The 21,967-nt window shown below is 38.4% G+C and overlaps 1 protein-coding gene across 4 annotated transcripts in view; it reads right to left on the minus strand.

The window, feature by feature from the left end:
* The window catches only part of VCAN (versican), a 116,646-nt gene that overhangs the window by 84,440 nt on the left and 10,239 nt on the right, over positions 1-21,967 (minus strand). For all 4 annotated transcript variants that reach the window (XM_074812159.1, XM_074812158.1, XM_074812160.1 and 1 more), the window contains exons 3-5: positions 13,979-14,350; positions 2,340-2,514; positions 2,098-2,225 (exon numbers count right to left, since the gene is read on the minus strand). In XM_074812159.1, the coding sequence (XP_074668260.1) occupies positions 2,098-2,225; positions 2,340-2,514; positions 13,979-14,350 (675 nt within the window). The remainder of the gene's footprint in view (positions 1-2,097; positions 2,226-2,339; positions 2,515-13,978; positions 14,351-21,967) is intronic.

Below are 21,967 nucleotides of genomic sequence, written 5' to 3' on the forward strand. Positions count from 1 at the left end.
CAGAGCCATGGTTCATTTATTGTTCTGCTGACTTCAGGAGCACTAAACTAAATGCATATAAGTCAAAAATCAACCCAAAATATATTTAATTAGGAACTATAAGTATTTTTTGAGAAAGGAACAGTGAAACTGGTATGGAATAAAACCCTGTCAAGACAGAAGCAGTGTGATACACTCAGACCACTGCAGTAAATGGAAAATGTACTTTGGTCTTGGTTGCAAAGTATTTCTGTACCAGAATGAAGTTCCCATGTGCATAACCAGCACAAAGCCAAAAAAAATAGGCGACAGGAAAGGCTATTTCTGCATTTATATTTTAAGTATATGTATTTAACTAGTCACAGTAATGTCTAAGCATAAGGATAACTGGTGTCTGGAACATATCTATAGGCCCACTGAAAGCATATAGTTAAATTCACTTCCAGAAGAGAGATTACAAGAAACAGTTACAACATCACACATGTAATACAGAGATTTCTGTATGCTAGAACTGTCCAACTGCAGAAAAATTTACTATATTTTTCTTTTTACTGTCAAACTCTTTGTTGAATAAAGACCAATCACAGAGCCTAACCATGGATCACAGGGTACCATGGGGTTCACAATATGAACCATGGTTCGTAGACACCATGTGGCAGAATCATCATCACTCTGCTACATTAGAGCCATTTAATCAGCAGCTTTTGCAAATACTATATTCGTACTATGGAACTGCAAAGAATTTTACTAAAGAAGATCCAGATTCCTCAACAGAAAGCTTTTCCTTGTTTGTTTCTTTCTGATGCTGAGATGACCTTTTTTTAAAAAGATATTATTAAACTTGGAGTTCAATTAAATATCTGTCTAATTTTATGCCATGGGCATATAAAAAACTTAATTACATACTTTATGAACTATAATACAGTTAGCACATACTATATCCATCTTTTTATATATATATATACAGTATATATAGTTTCGCAAACATGCGTTTCTTTGAAAATCCTTTTATAACATTCAAAAAATAAGATGCTTCAACAGCAACTTTTGTGAGATCTGCTGCACTAACTATAGCAGCTTTAAACCTGACTGTCCCTTTGTAGACTCCACATTTGCCTTTAATTAAGGCCTGTTAGACCACAAACTATAGGTTCACTTCATTCAGCAATTCTCTTCAGATTCAAAACGGCCAAAACTTGTTTTACACAGAATTTCTTATTTCTTTGCCTTTCCACATTAGAATCTCCAGTCATTTTTAAATTTTGCAGTGCAGAGTAAATATGGACCTATCTAACTGTGGCAGTGTGCTTGCCTCACCCCTCCCACACCCCCCGACCTGACCTATATTTCCCGTAACCCTGCTCAAGTGGTAACCACCAGTGGTGTTCGTAATGGATGTGTCTGCCTGTGATGACTGCATCAGGCTCAGAGTGGATGCAGGGGAGACAGATAACAACACAATAGCCAAAGGCTAATTTGAACAATGTGCCCACCTAACCACAGTGCTGGTCAGTGTCTGACTCAAGCCAAACTTGGAAGAAACTAACTTCTGTAGTCAGTATGTAAATACGACTATAGGTCAATTATCTTACTGCATAAATAGTGGACAGCCCAGGGCCTGTTGAGCTCTCCCACACAGCAGCGGGCTGTGTGCCAGGATCTCCCCTCGAGCAGGGACGCCTCTCAAGGTTAATCCTCAAGGCTGAGAGAGTCCTTGCCACAATAGATTCTTGGTAAGTGATTAATATCATGCTAAACTTTGAAATCTTAACTAAGTGATATAAAGGATTGACTGTGCATATATAATCCTTCAGACATAAACCGTTGACCAAGTCTGGGGCTAGGGGTGGATCCAGCTGCACCTAGACTCCTCTCTAAGAAGGGATTTAGAACACAAGGGGGTCCTTTTTGAACCCCATGACTCAATGGCAGGGTTTCCCTGACAGTTTGTCTGACCTCGTCCTCTACACAGTAAGTATCAAGTGAACCTTGACATTGAATCTTGTTAAACCACTGGCACATTTACTATCAAACTTCGTAAATCACTGTTTTATATCAGTAAACATATTGAAGTTCTCTCTTATGACTGAAATGTGTCACTCCATCCGCGACACTTACCTTCCATGTGTTCCACATAGCAATACACATCATAAGTTTCATTAGGAAAACGGCGCCCATATGTTCTGACTCCTTTCTTTCCCATTTTATCTCCAAAGCAGCCAATTCTTGGATGTCTAATTGGATATCTGAAATGCAGCATGCTTGTGTTTATTATCACAACAAGTCAGCATTTTAAATCTGTACAGGCTAAGCATATGAATTTTGGGAAACTCTGTCAAGGGGTGTTTTAAATGTCTCACCTAACCGTCTGGTCAGACAACCAGCCAGCATCACATTGCTCAAATCCATCTTCATAGGCTGCTTTCAGTTGTTCTGGGCTTGCTATGACAGCACCGTTTTCCAGACAAGTCTGCTGAGCTTGTGTAAAATTCAGAGTATACCTGCTGGTTGCTGCACGATAGTGAAACACAACACCTGAAAAAACAAAAGCTTACATTAGTGACACATTTTGCATCGTTTCTGCCACCATCATCATACAGGAATTTTACCTTTGTTACAATGGTGAAATCAGATAGGTACAATAAAAATAGTAAAAGGCTAAGAGATATGCTATCGTACAAATGATGTCCCCCCTCTAGTGGCTGCTCACAGGAACTATATAACACCTTATGTTATTAATAGTTGGTGAAATTATATTCACTGTACACACAGAAAAAAGTAATTAAACTATAAATGCACTTTCACTGCTGTTACAGAAAACTGTCATCAAAAGGGAGAATGAATGTTAGAATGTGTCAATGATATCACATAGTTACCCGTACTCTTCCAGTTCCAAACGCTGGTTGGCTAATTGCACTGCAGGAAAGGTTGCTCATGCTAACAGTGCTACCTGATACGTTGGCTTATTGATCTAGTTGGCACATCCAATTGTAAGGCAAACTGTGTGACCAGACAAGACTAAGCACGTCTAGTCCTCAGAAAAAATGGGCTTAAAAATAGACTTTCTGAAGCAGGCAGCTGCAGTATGTGCATGCCAGAGTGTCAACAGTGAATAGGGGATCCCTTGAGTGTTTGAGGTCTGCTAGCTGCAGTGAGACACGTGACCAATGGGAACACCAAAAAAATTGTGCTTTTGATGCAGATTTGTTAATCAGTGATGGCCCTGATGTCTGTTCTTATGCATCAAACCTACAAATATAATGTTTATGAATATATGGTTGTTGGTCAACTTTTCATAACCCTGTTTTCCTGCACACACTACAGATGATACAGACAAAACAAGGATTGCTTTTATTTGGGGCCTTTCTGGTTCTGGAAAGAATCTCAACAATTTCTAAGTTACTTGAGTACATCAGACGTTTGGAAAGGGAGATGGTTTTGGTTAAGACAGGATCTGTCTAGCAGCCACATTCTGTTTTCTATATACACATAATTCCCACTGAATTCAGCAACAGCTGCACATGCACACCTAAAACAAACCATAAAGAGCACCAACACCGAAGCAGCAGATATTCCACTTTGCAAAATCACTTCCCCCCTATTGCCAGTGTCTTTTACAGTTTAACATCAAAGATGTCCCCTGATGATCCCTGAAAAATAACATTTAACCTCACTTATTGCATTCTAAAATCTTCAGAAACATTGCAACACTGTAAAACATCCACTTCACAGAATGGCTACAAAGCAAGAAAAATAAACTATAAAATGTTCCTTTTCTCTGATGATTTTATTGGAGTACTTCATGATGAGTAAATAACATACTGTAATACAGTTTGGGAAAATAGTGGCATTGTAGCAATAATGAATTTAACAAGGAGTCTTTGTTATTAGAGTATTGTTGAAAGATGGAAGAAATATGCTAATTTACGAGTAAATAGAAATATGAGTAACTTAGTAAAATGTTGATTCAAGAGGTTCCAACATATTTACAAATATTTTTTCTCAGGCAGACAAAATCAGTAAAATTTTGCCACTTGTTAAACATCCAGACATGGCCAATAAATAGAAAATACACAACATTCTTCTAGCTGTGATTCACTAAGAAGGTTTCTGAAATTTTAATAGAATACATTATCTGAAAACTACTCATAGGTAGGTTAAACCTCAGTTATCAGACACCAATTTTATCAAAGCTACTGGCAGAGAAACGGAAAATAGAAGAGGAAATGCTGGGAATCCCTATATTTCATCATTTAATATCGAGTCACACACCAGCTGCAAGCACTAACTGGAAGCTTACAGACCACTAGCATCCCCATAAAATGCCTTTTCAGAAGCACTGACAGAACCCATCACGAACAGTACTTCTTCCAAGCAACGATGTAATTTCAGCTTCAAATGGACCCAAGCATTGTTTGGCAACAGTGACAAGAATACACCCTGAAGAATTATGGCTATGTTTATATTACTAAATTAAATATTCCAGGTGCCTGCAATTCAGTCACCAAGACTGTTAAATTATTAGATTAGTTCACCGCATTATTTGGCCCAGGCCCCATAACACCCTTCCAAACAATTTCTGGGCAAACTTCAGGAGCTAGCAAAGACCAGGGACAACTTCATCCTGTGCTGGGAGCCAAAGGAGCACAGCAGCACGGATGGGGGACACACTGCTCCAGAGACCCTCAACACTAAAGCACAGCCGCAAGCACATTTTCTTATTAATGTGAACTGTCTGTACCAGGAGAGATTGAAAGGGAATGTCAGAGAGATAGCTTTACTAGCTCCTGTATCCCTGCACTTTCCCTGTTATAGGGCATCCTCCATCACCTGGTTAGGGCAAATTTACACTGTCTTAACATGTGCAAAACTTTATTTATAATGTACACACATACACACACACATGCGTGCGCATATTTTGGCTTTGTGTACCCTAAACAACAAAGTCCTTTACCACATGTCCAACACAGAACACTACCTCACAACATAAAGAGTTAGGCAAGAGCAACTAATCATGTTTGGAATTTAAAAGGTTATAATAACAAAAATATGATTTGGAAATTTTTTTAAAGTTGTGGTATGCATTAAAATACATATTTTAATATATTCAGAATTTTGTAACATTGGTTGACACTGTGGCAAGTTACCTGTTGGTATAAATGAGCATTACTATATTCAGTGGTATAGTAGTAAATAAAAACATGAGTTCAAGTGACCTGCTTGGTGTTCTGGATCTAGAAATAAGAAATGGGCACATTTTACAGAGCTCACAACAGAAGCAGATAAAACATTTACCCTGCATCATAAGCATAAACCCATAATAATATTCACAAGCTGGGCATCTGGCTTTACTGCACGTTATCGTTAAATATATACAAACATTTTAAATATTTATTTTTGGTGGCATTGGTGTTTCTGCAGTACACAATATTTGACACTGACTCCCTAACTCAGGGTCAAACCAGAAATGCCTAAGTATGTGAAGCAATTTGTTTATTCAATTTGTTGCTATAATTGTAATTAAAATGTATTTGATATGCATTTAGATTAATTACCTCTTTTTTGTTTTGTTTTGTTTTTTTCTCAAGATTGCTGAACTGATGCTGTATTACTTCAGCTGGGCACAAGAGCACTGCTTCTCAGTACAACCACAAAAAGGTTCATTAACTTAGCAGGAGATGGCAAGATATTTCTCTGAACTTGTATTTTTTTTAAAGCTTCCTACTGCTTAAATATATGTGAATGCATTCTCCACAACCAGCTATCTCGCTTCTCATTCCTTCCATGTTGGAAGCAACCACTGCCCTTCCTAGCTGGTGTATGTTTGGGATCCCTGTGACACCCGAATAAAGCAGGACTAAAGAGTTAATATCAGTGCCAATTTAAAGTAGCTTTTGCAGTGCTGAGAAGAGCCTTTGGTCATTTGTAAATCCTGGAAAGGAACTTGGAGAATGCTTTGTTCTCCTCATCCTGATCCAAAAGGTAAACTTCACCTATTCTTAGAGTTGAAGGCTCTTCCATTTCCAGTGAGGAGCTAATGGACATAAAAGAGCCTCCAAGATGAATGGGAAGGAGGACGTCAGTATGTATAAGCCTGTGCAACAGCTGCAATAATTAGAAGACCCCCTGGGGCTAAGAAGATTAAAGTGCAGGACTTTCATTGTTTCAGTTAGACAGAGAGAGAGGGGCAAAATCCATTGTCCGAGCTTTTGCACTTTAAAACATTTGTAAAGGATTTTTTTCCCTTTGTCTATTTCCTCTCTGAAAGAAAAGGCAAGAAAGGAGTTGTCCTAGGAACAAATAAAGCAACTGGAAAACAGACTACAGCAGTATAATGTTGTCACTGAACATCTGGCAAACAAAGTCAGTCTAATTACAGGAAGGAGTAGCAGCCTCTGCAAGAAAGAGCACTCACAGGAAAGTAATTTGTAGCATCCAAAATTCACTTCTGTCTGAGCAAGAGAGAATGTCTTTTAATCATTTATCTCTGTCTTAGACCAGAAAACAAAAACGTAAAGTATTTCACTTTTAACAAATTAGGGATTCCATGGATAAGTGCCTGGTACTGTAGTTCTACACCTTTTGCTGAACTTTGCTTTATTACTTGCCAGGATATCGTGCAGCAAAACCTCATGGAACTGCAGAGGAAGGGCTCCTGGTATGGCTAATAAATTACAGTTCACTTTCACTAGTGAGCTCACACTGCTGCAACATGCATTCTTGGGAGTCATATAAAGCCTGAATTTCAGAAGTTGTCTCACACAGCGAAGAATATATTTGAGAAAGGATTATGATGGTAGTAGTTGTTATTCTGTTAATTTTTATGTTCAAACCTTAGCCACTGTGGTGCAGACCCCTGAAAATAACCCCCAACCCACTACCAAAGCTATCACAGTTTGGTGATCCTCCTTGCCTTTAATGCAGAAGAAAATTTACATTACAAATACATGCCAAAATAGAGGTTACAGGACTGGGCACTGTATGAAAGGAAGGAATAGGGCAGCATTTTCAGCTTCCTGCATGAATAATTCATTTGTGTTCCTCATTTGAGGTTTTGCACCCATCTTCTGACCCCTGTCTTAGGCTTTGGCAACCTGAGAAGAACAGGCTCGCTTTGCATCAGCAGGAGCTCCCTTACCAGACGCCTCAAGGAACTTCTCCTCCTGGGGAGAGAAAGTGCATATCAACCCCCCTGCTCCGTCAGCCCCACTGCCTCCTGCTCTCCAGGGACAAAGGATTCCTGCACTAACTTGCACGTTGCTCCTCCATGCAAAAACTGCACATCCATCCTCACAGAGCCATGCAGTTGCATGCAGGTGTACATGAGCTCCTCTAACCAAATCAGTCCAGATAAAGAAAGCAAGTAATGCTGAGCTTTACCTGCATTTTTCTCAAGGGAAGGACTTTACTACATCTGTATTAAACTCTGAATACACAATAGGATCACCTGCCCAATGCTGTTATCTCTGCGCAGGTCAGAAAAATGTTCACCGAGGCCAAGGCACTGCTACTTAAATTAAAATTATTTTTTAAAAGAATAATAGACAGCCTTTCCAAACTGTCCTTGTACTGGGGGATGACCAATATCTGAAAACGATTTAGCCACTGGTACTGGCCTCTGCTCTACCATCCAGCATGTGAAGGCGTACTGTGCCCTGCCTGGCCTGCGAGCTGTCCCACCAAAGGACCCCCATCCAGCCTGATGCAGAAACCCCCACAGCCTGCCCATCCGCTGCCACGTTCCCAGCCCTTGTGTGAAGGACTCAGCAGCTTGATCAGAACACTTGCTTCCTTGTTCCTGAAGTGCACTGCACATAGACCCTGGGTCTTTCTCACCCAGAAATAATTTTCCCTCTCCCGTCCTTTGATGGACGCTACCCATTGTGCTCTTTCCTTCCCAGCTACAGAAGTCAGAGATTCCTTGGGATCCATGGTGCAGGAGAGTAAAACACAAGCTTAAAAATGCAGCAGCCCGTGTTAATTTAGTTAGCAAGGAAGCACGAAAGTTCAACATCAAGAGGCGGTAAGGTTTCAAGACAGATAAGTCTAAAAGATTAAATAAAAGCATCTCTTCAAATGCCATACTTAAGAGATAATGAAGGAGAGTTCTGGCTGTAGAGAGAATAAATCAATTAGGTTGTCAACACACAGTCTCTCAGGGCTAACAGCACAATTGAGTGGCAGGTTCCCACATTGGAAACAACTCCCATTTATTATCATTATAATGCCTGCAAGAAAGAAGAGTTTGCATAAAAATGAAAATGTGAATTACCATCTACTCTGCCTCCCTAATTGCTGCTTCTTTCCATTAACAGGGTCAGTATTTTAAGTTTAGGATTTTCTTTACTGTTTTTTTAAACAAACAAACAAACAAACAACCTAGGAAAAAACCAAACACACTAAAAAAGTCTCCCATACTTGCAGCAGAATTAAACAGAAACTTCCAAAATGAGGCTCATGAAAAGAGTGGTCTCCCAAAACGTCAGTAAGAAAAGGATAAAGTGCTCTCAGTATTAGAAAAGAATATTCACCAACAAGATATGAAAAAGAAGCAACAAACTGGAAGGATCCCATTTGCTACTTTTATTCTTTTAAATCCAATCATGTCCAAGGAGGATAACAAAAAAATCAGCTCAAATGAGTGGTTCAGATTTTTGGTTTTGATTATACTTGGTCATACATGTTACTTTTAATTTCCCAATATCATAGCACCAAACAAGAATTTCATTAAATATTCAATTATGTTCCAGAACAAAGAGTACTGTTGCATTGCATTTCTAGGTCAGCTTTTTACAAGGTATTTCAAAACTATTTTATGCAAGTGGGCTTTGTTATAACTGGAGAGAGGGAATAAACGTGGACAGAGAGAGGTACAACAATAGTTTTATAAAATCCATTCTAGGATTCAACTTACTTGCTTTGCCTAAAGGTTAGAAGTCTAGACTAAACTAGTCACATCTGAAGCTCTCTAATTGGTGACCAGGAGTAAGGACTTCCAGAGAGCTCATCTCACCAAAGACTTTCATCAGAAAGGAGCTGAGGGTGGCACAAGCCTACATGATTAGCTTAGACGAAGCATGCGACCTTAAATTGTCGAAGGTGAAATAAATCCCACCCTGACTTCAGGTTTCCTGATTTCAGACTTGGCATCCAAGCCAAGGTTGTAAAATTGCATTTGGTAAACTATTAGCAAGCAAGAAAACACTTGGGGACAATCTTCAGAAGGCATTACCTGCTGGTCATCAACCTCCACTTGTTCCCAAATGTCTCTACTAGGACGCAGTGAAAATCCCCCTGTTGCCCAAAACCAGCTTAAAGTGGGAAGGAAGCAGCAGCTCAGTGTTAGCTACTGAGAAGGTAAAACCATCTCCTGAGACCTGACATTTTCAGACAACAGTGGCAAGGAAATGACTAAGAATGAAAACAAAATAACATTAAGCATTCAAAAACTGTGAGGCCAAGGACTCCTAATGTGAGACAGTTTGACTTGTGGGTTTCATAACATCATGAAGGGTTAGAAGAAAAGCTCAAAACACTGTAGAAAGATGAAATTACAAGAGCTGACAAAGGAAGAGCTGCTCCTGAGAAAAGGGGAAAATTTCAGAGGCATGCGAAGAGAAGTCAAAGACAACATGTGGAAGGAAAAACAACCATGAATTATTTGTTCTGCATGTTTCTTTTCTTGTGAGAAGTTGAAGCACATAAGCATATATATAACACTGTAATGCTGTTAGATCAGTTTTGAACATAAAATATCCTTGTCTGAAATGTCGAGCTAATTATAGCAGCAACCAGCATGTAAGGAAAGAATTTCCCACAATTAGTAACAGGAAAGGAGGTATCTAGTGTGATGAAACTGCCCCTCTGCACAACCTGTTGGCACTGCTGCTGTCCCCTGACTTCAAGGACAGTTATGCAGTTGCCATCAATGAGCAGGGCAGGTATCTGGCTGCCCTGAAACTTCCTGTGTGGACTAAAATTGTTTCACTCTGCTCTCTTACACTTTCACCAGCTGTAAAATGAAAATAGCAACATATAGCGTACAGTTCAATCTAACCCCAGTGATCTTAGAGATGAAATATGACAAGCACCTTATAACCCCTGTGAATGGGTGCTCTAGCTTGATTTCGGGATTAATAAAGGCATGTAGCACAGCACATAACAGGGTTATTTGCAATACCAAAAGAACTAGATTAAGTGACCCAGCATGTCCCTCTAGTTCTATATGGCTATGACTTTCCCAGATCAAACCTCCAGGACTGAATTACCCCAGTTAGCAATATGAACACAGCCAGTCTTAAACTCCTAGTAAAAACAAGGCAGTTCAGACTTAGCTTTAAGCTGAGCAGTTTAAACTGAGAGTCCAAATTGAATTATTTCACCTCTATCACAAGGTAATAATGCACATACAGGTAAGTACTGCTTAGCTGATACAAGATACCATGTTAAGCCACAATGTCTTGGTGATGTCTCTGAGCTCCTAGTGAACAGAATATAAGCAGCTATTGATAGCCAAGTGGTTGGCATAGGTTGTACCTATAACCAAAGCAAAGAAAAAGCACAGAATTATGGCAGTTTTCAAGATCCTGCCATTCTTTAGAAAGATTTTACCTGTCAAAAAGAGATGTAGTAGAATATGCAATGTAGAGACAAAGGCAACATGGTTGTGTTTAAGTTGGTTATTATTCACATATATTCACATGTATTTACATCCCATCTCCTTGGTAATGCTAGTATTTATACTGCTGTTAACAACATGTAAATCTGACTCTCCTCAACTTCAGAAGTTCACAAACAAATTATCAAACTTGTCTGTTGTGATAACCACACAGAAAAAAAACAGATGAACAATTACACACATCTTTTGTAGACAGTCTTGGTCTTGAGACTCAACTAAGAAAAAATTTAGCATTAAAAGTTTTACTTTTCAGTTTTAATGACTATTACCAACTGTTCGACTTGTACAGCTTATCCTGGGAAAATTTATATGATACAGAGACAATTATTCTTTCTTACAAGTCATGTTTTTCATTCACAATACATTCCATCACTGGTAAAATAATTCATTTGATACAGAATAGATTCAGTAGCAGTCTGATATTTCTACCATACCTAAATGAAAGGATAGAAATAGCAATTGCAATATTTTTTTTTCTTATTCAAGTTAGTACTCCCAGTTATATTATCTTACTTGCAAAGGTTCATTTGAAAAACAAACAGCACAGCTGTCTAAGCTTATCTACCTGGCTGAATTGATGTTGGAACGTGCTTTTTGTTGGAAAGTTTCAAATGGGGGTATGTCCGTAAAACAAATGGAAATCCTGTAAATATCTAGAACTCAAGTCCTGCACTGGTTTAAAAAGGCTCAAACAAACAAGCATACAAACCGCATAAAGTTATCATAATAACAAACAAGCAATTTCATCTAGTTCAGCAGAATGATGCAGATAAGCTTTGGCCTATTTCATTTGGCTGTTTCTGAAAAATGTATTAAATTAGACTTAACACACGTAGCAGTGTTGGCACTTAAAGAAACAGATGAATGTTACTTTTTGAAACATTTCTTCCCACAACAGGAATTTTGCAGAAGCTTTCTATCTTTAATAAAATGATTCTGCTTCACTTTAGGGTTAAGCTATATGATCGAGCAAGTACTACCTGAGCCAGAGTTACCACTTTTTCCACATACTTTTAATCCACTGAAAAGCTAAAGCAACGCATGCCTGCTCAGTCCTCAGAGAAAGACTGCTTCACAAATGCATGTTGTGTTTCACTTGTGATGAGCATAAAATGTGCAGGGTAGCAAAACTGGCGGTAATTTTACCAGGACTTCTCGGGTGGCCCTGCAAGCACCAGCCCCAGCTCCACCCGGGAGAGCTGACCAGAGCACAGTGCTGAACCATGCTAGACGCCAGCTCTGAAGTTACCCAAATTCACGTGGAAATATCTCCCCACACCACGCTAACGACAGGCAGCGAAGAATGCACAGAGAAAGTGTACAGAAGATCATGGCTCCCCAATTGTTATCACTTTGCAGAGCAGATTCAAAAAGAAAACATAATGGATATAAATTACATTTGGGAGTCATGTTTTGTTTTGGGTTTTGGGGGGTTTTTTAATAAAAAAAGCATAAAGCCTTACTGAGATGAGGTCAGATTGAAGCAGCAACATTCACAGGAAATCCTTATGAGTCTGATAAATGGCATTTGTTTACTTAATGTAGAAAATGGAGAATGGAGTGCACAAATGAAAATCTAACAATGTTATTTTCCATTTGGGTCAAGATCTGTCTTTTTCCTTTCCTGAAGTGTTGACATTAAAGCAATCATGGAAAAGAACAGTTGCAGAAAGACAACGGAGTGTGTGAAATTTTCTTTCAAATAAAAAACAATCTAATCAGTTCATCTCATTGCAGTGTTTTGAAGGAGCACTAACTAGAGAAGCTAAAGTATTGCCATAAATAATCAGATATTGTAGTAAACATCTGCTGCTCCTGGATATAGATATGTAGTCAAGGGAGCAATTGATAAGGAATAAAGAATGTCAGGTACACTAGTTACTGAAAAGTAATGTTCAAACCAGGATTTCTTTTGGTTTTGCCATTAGGACTAAACAGTTTATGAAGTTATTCAGACATTAATGGTTACACTGATTTACTGTATTTCCAAATTAAAACCACACCTTCAAAACCTTTAATTGAATCAATGCCAAAAGACTGTTCCAGTTAGGTTAAGTGTATAGGAGGAACAATGCAGTATTAAGTTCACCAAAAAAATCTTAGCCAAAGTCATAATGTCCAGCAGCAGATATTCATGTTTGCTTTGGGATTCAGTCATTTGAGTAAATACTGAACTTTCAAAAAACACCTAAGCGCAAAGGAGTGCAAAGCAGAGTCCAAACTAAGGCTCACGTGAGCTGGTACATCCACACAGCACAGTGTTGTTCTAAGCACGCAGAGTAATTTGGGTCCAGAATTTGCATTTACATGGCACAGAGCCTGAGCTAATATGTCCTGCCTTTCAGCACAGATTGTTAGCTCAGGCTCAGCGCCAGACTGACAGGGCTATACAGCACCAGGCTCTGGAGCAGTCTCTATGCCGTACTTATCCAGCTGTATGAGCAGGCTTTTAGGAGGAAAACACCTATGCTCATTTTGCTGCTTACATGCTTTTGAAAGTCCTGTTTCTTCTATCTCTTTATGTGTACACTTCTCTCCCTCCAAGTTTTGGAGGCTATTTCCTTATAGTGATGGCAAGCAAACTCTTAGCCCTGGATGGTCTACGTGGAAGAACATTAGCAGCCACCTCCCTACTTGTTTTCCTGCAGCTTCTGCCAGATGGGTTTCCTTCTACCTACCCAACCTTTATTACTGGGACAAAGGAAATTCTTCCTTTGTGCTTGACATTCCTGTCACAGAAAGTGGCTCCCAGTTTTGTTGGCATCATGATTCTGTACATCAAGTAGCAAGGTAGGCCAACCACAGCTCCAGTAGCAAGGCAACTGCTTTTTTTCATCCTACACAAACAATTAAAAAGAAACTGCTTCTGCCTGTAAAATTTGTCTTGTAAGGACACTGACATTTTCATGCAGATGTATTAGTACAATATGTATCATGTTTCAAAATGGCTGGTTTGAGAAAACTGTAGAGGTATTTCCTATTTAAAAAAAAAAAAAAAAAGTAAAAGGAGGAGCTTCTCTTGCAAAGGATATAAACCCAAACTACTATCAAACTACTTTGGGAATAAACAAACAGCATTTGTTCCAGGAATCAAGAGTAGCCTCCCCAAAGGTGCAAGTGGAAAATGAGAGAGCTATGGATTGGAAGAGATTCATAAGAATAAATAAAAGACAGAAAGAGAATGGGAAGAGCAAACAGTTAAGGAAGGGTAAATTGCTAAAGACGCTCCTTTAAATGCTCTCTGGTTATCCATTAATTACTGACTTTTACTGTTTTAACTGGAATCACTGTTGACGACAAATGAAACAGATAAATCTTTACCTTCAACAGCCAACGAGACAATGCCTTGTGTGTCTTCCACTCCGTACATAACGTCACAGCGATACACCCCTGCATCACTTGCACGCAGCTTGGAGAAAGTCAGCGAAGCGTCACCAGTCTCCTCTGAATGGGTCGGAACAGACACTCTGTCTTTGTAGCTTTGACCTATTTTGATGTTGCCATTTTGGGCCACCAGGACAGTGGTTTCTTTTGCATCTTTTCCACTTTTATCCAGTTCAACCTTTGACCATTTGATTCGAAGATACTCAGCTGCATAGCTGGAGGCTATAGTGGGTGTGGTTGAAAAGAAGCATGGCAGCACTGAAGTTCCAGAGAGAGATCCCTTTACCAGGGTTTTTTTTTCTGCTTTAACTAGAAAAAGGGGAGAGAGGGGGAGAGAAAGGACAAATCATATTAGTGGAACAGTGAAATCCAAAACAGATACATTTCATTGTTATTTAATGATTCACAGACGTGCAAGAGCTGAAATCCATGAACCTTAGCTGATTTGAAACAGAACTGATTAGTATAAGTTAAAAAAGAGTTTGCACCAATATCCTAGGCTGCTGATGGAGTTCTTTTCTGTTTGGGCAAATTTATTTCACTGTTCTCTGATTTATTTTCTCCATTTGTTACAGTCACCAAGTTACTGACCGTCTTCAGAAACCTCATCTGTCATTTAAAATTTCAAAATACTGTAAGAGCTGTTTTTTTACTTCATAGGAGGAAGACCACTCTGAGTGTGAGAGTTACCTCACATCTGTTGCTGGCCAAAAGCATGCATACAGGGGAGCTACTGATGTTTATACCTTGCCTTACCTCACAGCACCTTCTTCATTTGCTCCTGTCCTAAAGTAAAACACAGTCCATGACTTCACATACATGACATACCTTACTGTTATTCTTTCAAGGGTTAACTCTTTTTATTGCATACATGCTGAAACAAAAGCCTTTCCAGTGAGATTCTCCCAAATAGTCATTCTTTTAAAATTATTTCTTTCTAGCCTCAGGGACTTTAACACATTGCAGAAATAAAGTATTTCAGGATGTTAAAGCAAAGAAGGAAGTAAAGCACACAGAAAGCCCCTACTTGGCTCAGACTTGACATGATAGGATCTTTATCATTTTTTATGACATCTCCAGCTGCAAACACTTTACAGTGAAATGCTTCCATCTGACAATATCCTGAGGGGAAAGTTGACTACTGTTCATCCAACCTGCACACAGCAACTGTCTGAAGAGAGGATTTCTGTTAGATTTATTTTTTTATGGGATGTTATTTCACCATACATATGGCTTAATGAAGATTAAAAGCTGATGCACAACAGTATCTGTCTTACATCTTCCACTGTCCTGCACTCTAACATTTTTTTGAAAGGTGGAACATGGCGATCATTAATTTGAAGTGAGATAGGATTCATAAAGTTTAGAAATACAATAGCTTCAAATATTATCCACCAACATGATACATAAAATAGGAGACATCAGCAAATGAAAATTATCTAGCTATTTATCTATCATAAAAAATATCATCTCTCCATAAAGAGTAAAAGAATTGGGGGGGGGGGGGGAAAGAATTTTTAAAAAGGAAAAAAACTAAAAAAGGAAAAAAAAAAGGAAAACTTTCTCCTTAAGTTGATTAGCAGAGACAGATGACTTTATACAGGATACAGTACTAACAGTATTATCTAGAAAGGTTCAGTACAAGAATCATTAGCTTGATGGCCAAGCATTTTAATAATAAAGTACTAACTAGAAAAACAAAATGAAAAAAATGAATTGACCAAGGAGGACCCAGAAATTTGAACCAAAGTTCTCAGATCCTTTCTATCCTTGCCTAACTAGAAATTCTTGGGAACACAGTGCAGATACACTCACGATGACTGTATCAAAACTGATTAGATCAGAGTGTAACAATAGGGTAGTGCTGTGCTAAAACAGCTGTGTTGCACCCAAAACTCAGCTGAAAATTTCACATGGAACCACACTGTCTGAGCACATTTACCAGCAAGATGCTCACTCTGTGATTCAGGCATGCGGTGAGATTTTCATTCTTTCATTAACTTGTAAACAGAGACCAGTGATGGTACAACTCACATTTAATGGTCAAACAAACTAATCACTTCATACATTCTGTGCCCAGACTTACCAAGAATCTATTTGTAAAAGAGAGAAAGACAAAACACAGGTCCAATATAAAACTGAAGACTGGAGAATTCACAAGGCTTGAAGACAAGCCTGTAGAGCTTTCTGAAGACTAAAGACTAGATCAAAAGCTTTGATTGCATACACATTTCTTTAGGAAAAAAAAAAAAAAACAAAACCAAAACAAAACAAAAACCAAAAAAACAACAACAACTTTTTCTCTTTAATTTTATTTCCATAAGGAAATAAAACCTCAACTCTACCTAGAGTCAATTGATTGCTAAAAACTAGAAGGAACTGATTTTATCCCGAAGATGTACAGTATGGAAACATCACCGCCTTTTATATCACCTTTAATTTCTTGAAACTTCACGGAGTTACAGTGGGGTAGACATAAAGAAACAGAATGAATGCTCAGTCCTATCAGTTGTGATGGAATTTTTGCCAAATTGCACAGGTGGAAGATTAAAATCAGTCTCAAAATATTTAGTATTTATTATAATCTCTTGTCATCTGTATACATTACAGGAACTTACTAAATGAAAAATGACCTAGTTATAATTACCCTGACTGACAGAATTTTAATAAACTTTTGAGAACATTGTTTCTGGTTATGACTGATCTGGAATATCGGCACTGAACCCTGAAGAAATTTTCTCTCTTTAAAATTTGTGTCTTCACATCAGCAGACTGAAACCCTTGGAAAACACCACATATCATCATGATATGGAAACTAGATCTATCCTAAATTGGGCAGAATCTGAGAATAGGAGACCATGTAGCTACAAACATGCCCATCTAACTGTAGAAAGCATTATAAAACACTATATAAAAGCAGTCTTTGGTTTGGGGTGAAGGGGGAAGAAGAGGGGCGAAGGGAAGGGAGAAGAGGGGCAAAGGGGAGGGAGAAAGGAGTTTTCCTTACTGAAAAAAAATAATATTTGGCACTGAAACATAAGATTAAGTGAAGTTCCTGAACAGTTCCAGAAAGCTGGATTTCTTGCAGCAGTCCTAGATAGTCAAATAACATTTACTGGTCAATGCAGAAAGCATCAATATCTTCTATTTCTCCATACAGCTCTTTTGTTCCTTTAGCATTTTCCCTATGCTTGTAGTCCATATTACGTCTCCTTCTCAGCCACTATCAATGGTATGTGACAGACCATTCCTTAGAAGGGACACAGCGGGCAAATATGAAGAAAACATTTTGTAACTGTTTGTAAATTGGAACACGAGCTGCAAAAAGCAGGTGTTTGCCAGCATTGTTTTATACTGTATCTCCACCTCGCCATGTAGGACCAAGAACACTTGTAACATCATGTACTCTTAAACAAGTGGATGGTTTTGAAATGACTAAGATCACTGGCGATTAATATAAGCATTTTTTTCTGTTGCTAACTAATATGTATCACTCATGCATAATTAATTTATTAGGGAAAATACACAGACAATAAAGGAACAAAATGCACAGCTAAACCCAAATCACCTGGCCACAAAGACATGGCTTGGCAGAACTCCCAGCAAAGTCAGTGGGAGATTTGTACAAGATGATGGGACTACAGAGTTGGGCCAAGAGCAGCATGATGCAGCCAGATTACAGGCAGACTCAGTAGGCAGTGTGCCTTAGCAGTTGGGTATTTTTGTTGTCTTCCCCTGTTTAAATACTAAATATCTCCAGCATCAGAATAAGTAGCAGGAACAGAATGCAGAATGAAAACTTCTCCCATGCGATGTCCTGACAGATGACAGTCCTGTCAGGTCTAACTTACTGGGTAGGATTTTGCCACAATTTATTGTCTTATTTTCTCCAAAACTAAAGCTATGTCTATGCATTTGTATCAGTTTATCATGGGGATGATGGCATGTGGCACACTCTTTAACAAAATAAGAATTCCAGCTTGCCTTTTCATGCTTCTTCCCCCCAGCAAAACTGCCTGAGGTCCTCCCAGTCCACCATTTCAGCTGCAAAGGCAGTTTGTCCTACCAATGACACATAGCTTGACATGGGTTTTTTTGAAGTGGGAGGCAATCAACAAAATTTCTTGCTTGAGAACAGTCTCTTTCCCTAGAATCTGCACATTTTTTATGTTGTAAACGTTACAAAATTCTTAAAATGGAAATCTAAAGAGAAAAAAAAAACACCTTAAAATGGAAATCTAAAGAGAAAAAAAAAAAAAAAAACCAAAGACAGAATTCTGCCCTTTTGTATTAACCATAACGACCAGACCAGTGGGTCTGTAATGACAGGAAGTCTGAAGAAAAGAATGCCTTAGAGGAAGTGACACTGCTTAGAGGAGTAATTTTGCTATGTAAGGAAGCTTAACTGAACAAAATGTTGCTACTGAGAATGCAGACAAAAACCACATGCTTAAGGAATAAAAGATTCTATTTATTTTAAGCCAAATTTATGAGACAAATAAATTGAATCTCATTTTTTAATTCGTCAACAACCTGCCTAGACATATGGTATACTGTCCTGCCTACCTGCAACAACAGAAAGGATCAGTGAAATCATGTGTTCTGTTAACCTGACTACTAACACTGAGCCTAAGAGAAGTCTTTTCATTAACCATAAATCTTTCAACGAAGATACTGATAAATTAAATTTAATGCACTGCTTACACAAATTTGTACGAAACTCTGACAGCAGAGGTAACAGACTGAGACCCAACAAAAAACCCTCACTGAGTACTTTACCAGGTGATTTATCGTCTGAACAACTAGAATAAGAGAAGGAGGCATAGAGCGATGAAGAACCAGCTACTTTCATATTCTGCAAGAAACTCACAGGAAGCCAGGGAAACATAAATCTCAGCTGCAGAACTCAATATAACATATGCAGACATCATAGGCACGCACACATGTATTTTATAGCCCATATAGAACACAAACATGAACAGATAAACTGATGTTTAAATGGGTATATTATTTATATACCTTTGAAAGGACACATCACACACTGCAATCTAGGGGATTCCTACTGTTTTATGGATTACAGGGCTTTCTACTCACTCATGGCAAGACAAATAGTCACTTAAAACAGGTAAGATAAACTCCAACATTGATCATAATCACAAGGCCCAGCTTGTAAAGTACAATATCCTAACACCAGCTAGCTCAAAGTGAGTAAATGCCACACTAACAGTAGGCGTAAACCTTGCTCGTGAACTTCTGTCATTAATCCTTCACACGTACCAGAGCAAACAGCAAAGGTCTCTCAGAGGGGCACTCCCGTGACCCCAGAAGCTTACACCGTATTTCCTGCTGCCTTCCTGACACACATCTTCTGAGAATTTAAAGCCTTAAAGAAGCCACGCTAGACCATTCTCAATTTGCCCTCAGAGGGAAAATACTTTTGTTGCTACATAAAATCTAACGAGCACGCCGTACTAACATGCTAGGTATTTATGAATGTGACCATTCACAAAGATGAGAGTGGAAGAGAAAACAAAGATGGGAATAATGATTAGCGGTGAATGCTTAAAACTTTGCATGCTTACAACTTGCTGCATTCTAAATTAAGCTTCAGTTTTATTATGACTTAATATTAAGATTCACAGATTCCAGGATTTACACTTTAAAAATAACTGCTGATTTTGATAAATTTCCCATGTGACTCTCAAAAGAAAAATTTTTAACTTTCAGAACAATTTTGCCTGAAAGCTTTTTAAAGGAAATATGGCAATGCATTATATTGCAGTAACTAGGTAATTAAATTTAATCAAATCCTATGGAGTGATCCAATCCATTGTGCAAATAGAAGCATGAGAATTTGTGTTTCATAAAAGATTTCAAGGCTTCAATTTTATATTCAAATTCAGTATTTAAAAGGAAAAAAATTGAAACTGAAGATAGTTCAGAGTGCAGAGATCTATTTTATTTTAGAGTAGTTTTTTTAAACAAAATCTATACTTGTAAAAATTCATCCTCAAAAATGTTGTTACATACACTGACTGACATTTCTACAAAACAGAAGGATATTAGTTGATCCCACAGACCCTATTAGATCAATTCATGAAAAAGTTTTTCAACTTTGTCTTCTTCACCATGGTCATACTTTGAACATGTTTAAGACATTCTATGGCAAAAGTATTGTCCCTAACTTCAAAAATAAAACCCACAAAATTCACAGTGTGTTCTAGGAACATAAGGGTCTTTCTGAATTCCTTCCAAAAGATTCAGGCAAAGAAGGACCAGTCAGAACCTGGCCTACACTCCTGAGAAGTTCTTTCTTGGATGTTCATACGGATCTTGCTTAAGTACTAAAAGTTCTCTGGAGATATTTAAGAGGTGATAAAATGTGGAGTAAGTCAGGGGACATGTAAAGGTGCCATCCCATTTTCTACCACTCTAAGGATCCATCCCACTCCTCCTCACTTCCAGTGATGCACTCCCAACCCTGAATTCTGCCAGCACTGGCATTTTCACAAGGCAGAGAGTCAGATCAAGGTCTGATCCAGTGGAAAAATAATCTGCAAGAAATGTCATATGCTCTTTCAAACAAGTCATTTATCTCATTCAGCTGGTGATATATCCACATAAATACTAGTGTCAGCACAAAGAAAAGTACAAAAACTAGCACCAGGGGATGGAAAAGGGGCAGGACTATCCCATCTAGTGCTAAAATGTATGTGCGATTAGACTGACCATGGAACTAAGTCCTAAGTAAATATGAAGAGACTTTCGATAGGTCATAACAGAAATGTTAGGTTTAAACTTCTTGTCAGATTCCTTTGCCTTACTTGTTCAATCTCTATACATGTTCTCCATCCCAAGGTAGATTTTCAGGTAAAATCTTATCTTTAGACCTCTCCTTGTGTGAGTGATATACTACCATTTACTCCATTTTGAAGCTCACTGTTGCTAGCAGCTCTTCCTTTTCCTCTATCTTAAAACAGACATATCTGCTTTAAAGAAAACTTACAATCACAGAATGTTTTGGTTTGGAAGTGACCTTCAAAGGTTATTTAGTCCAACTCCCCTGCCATGGGCAGGGACATCTTCCACCATATCAGGTTGCTGAAACCCTCATCCAACCTGACTCTGAACAATTCCAGGGAGGGGCATCGACAACTTCTCTGGGCAACCTGTTCTCCTATCTCACCACCCTTACAGTAAAAAATTTTGTCCTTATGTCAAATCTAAACCTACTCTCTTTCAGTTTAAAACTGTTGCCCCTTGTCCTGCTCTGATAAAAAGTCTCTCTCCATTTTTCTTATAAGCCCCCTTTAATATAAGTAGCTTATCAAATAAAAACTTCCAACTTCACCATGTAGATTTACATTACAAATCTGTGACCTGTTCTAACACTTATTTTGCCTCTCCTTCATATGAACAAATTATTAAATGTCAGCTGTGAATCCAAGATCCATACAGCAGTCTACACTTAGAGACATTTTACTAAGTAAAAAACTTAGGGGGTGGGGGAGTGGGGAGAAGCTTTGCATTTTATAACCAAATCAGTCTTTGCCCTCCACAAATAAGAAAATGTAAGCTCAGTTTTAGTGACTTGCCCCCTGCCTGAAGATTTGAGTCTATTGTCCCTGAGGACAAGCCTAATCATCCTGGCTTGTTGTCTGTTTAATGAAGAATGGAAAAAAACAGCTTTAAGGAGGAAATGATGGTAAGAAATAGTAAAGAATGGTGTTCCCAACCTGCTGGAGGATAAAAATCCACCTTTTTTTTTTTTTTTTTAGTTGGCTGCACTAAGCACGATGGTCTTTTCCTTTATCTTACAAAACTACCTAAAGAATTTTCTAGCAACAGTGTTCAAGCTTGGAAAAAAAAAATTAGTACATTTGATTTTCCCAAAGGCTAAAAACAGTTTGAGGAGTTCCTGGAAAG

This window comes from Strix aluco, chromosome Z (assembly GCF_031877795.1).
Source record: "Strix aluco isolate bStrAlu1 chromosome Z, bStrAlu1.hap1, whole genome shotgun sequence".
Taxonomy (NCBI): Eukaryota; Metazoa; Chordata; class Aves; order Strigiformes; family Strigidae; genus Strix; species Strix aluco.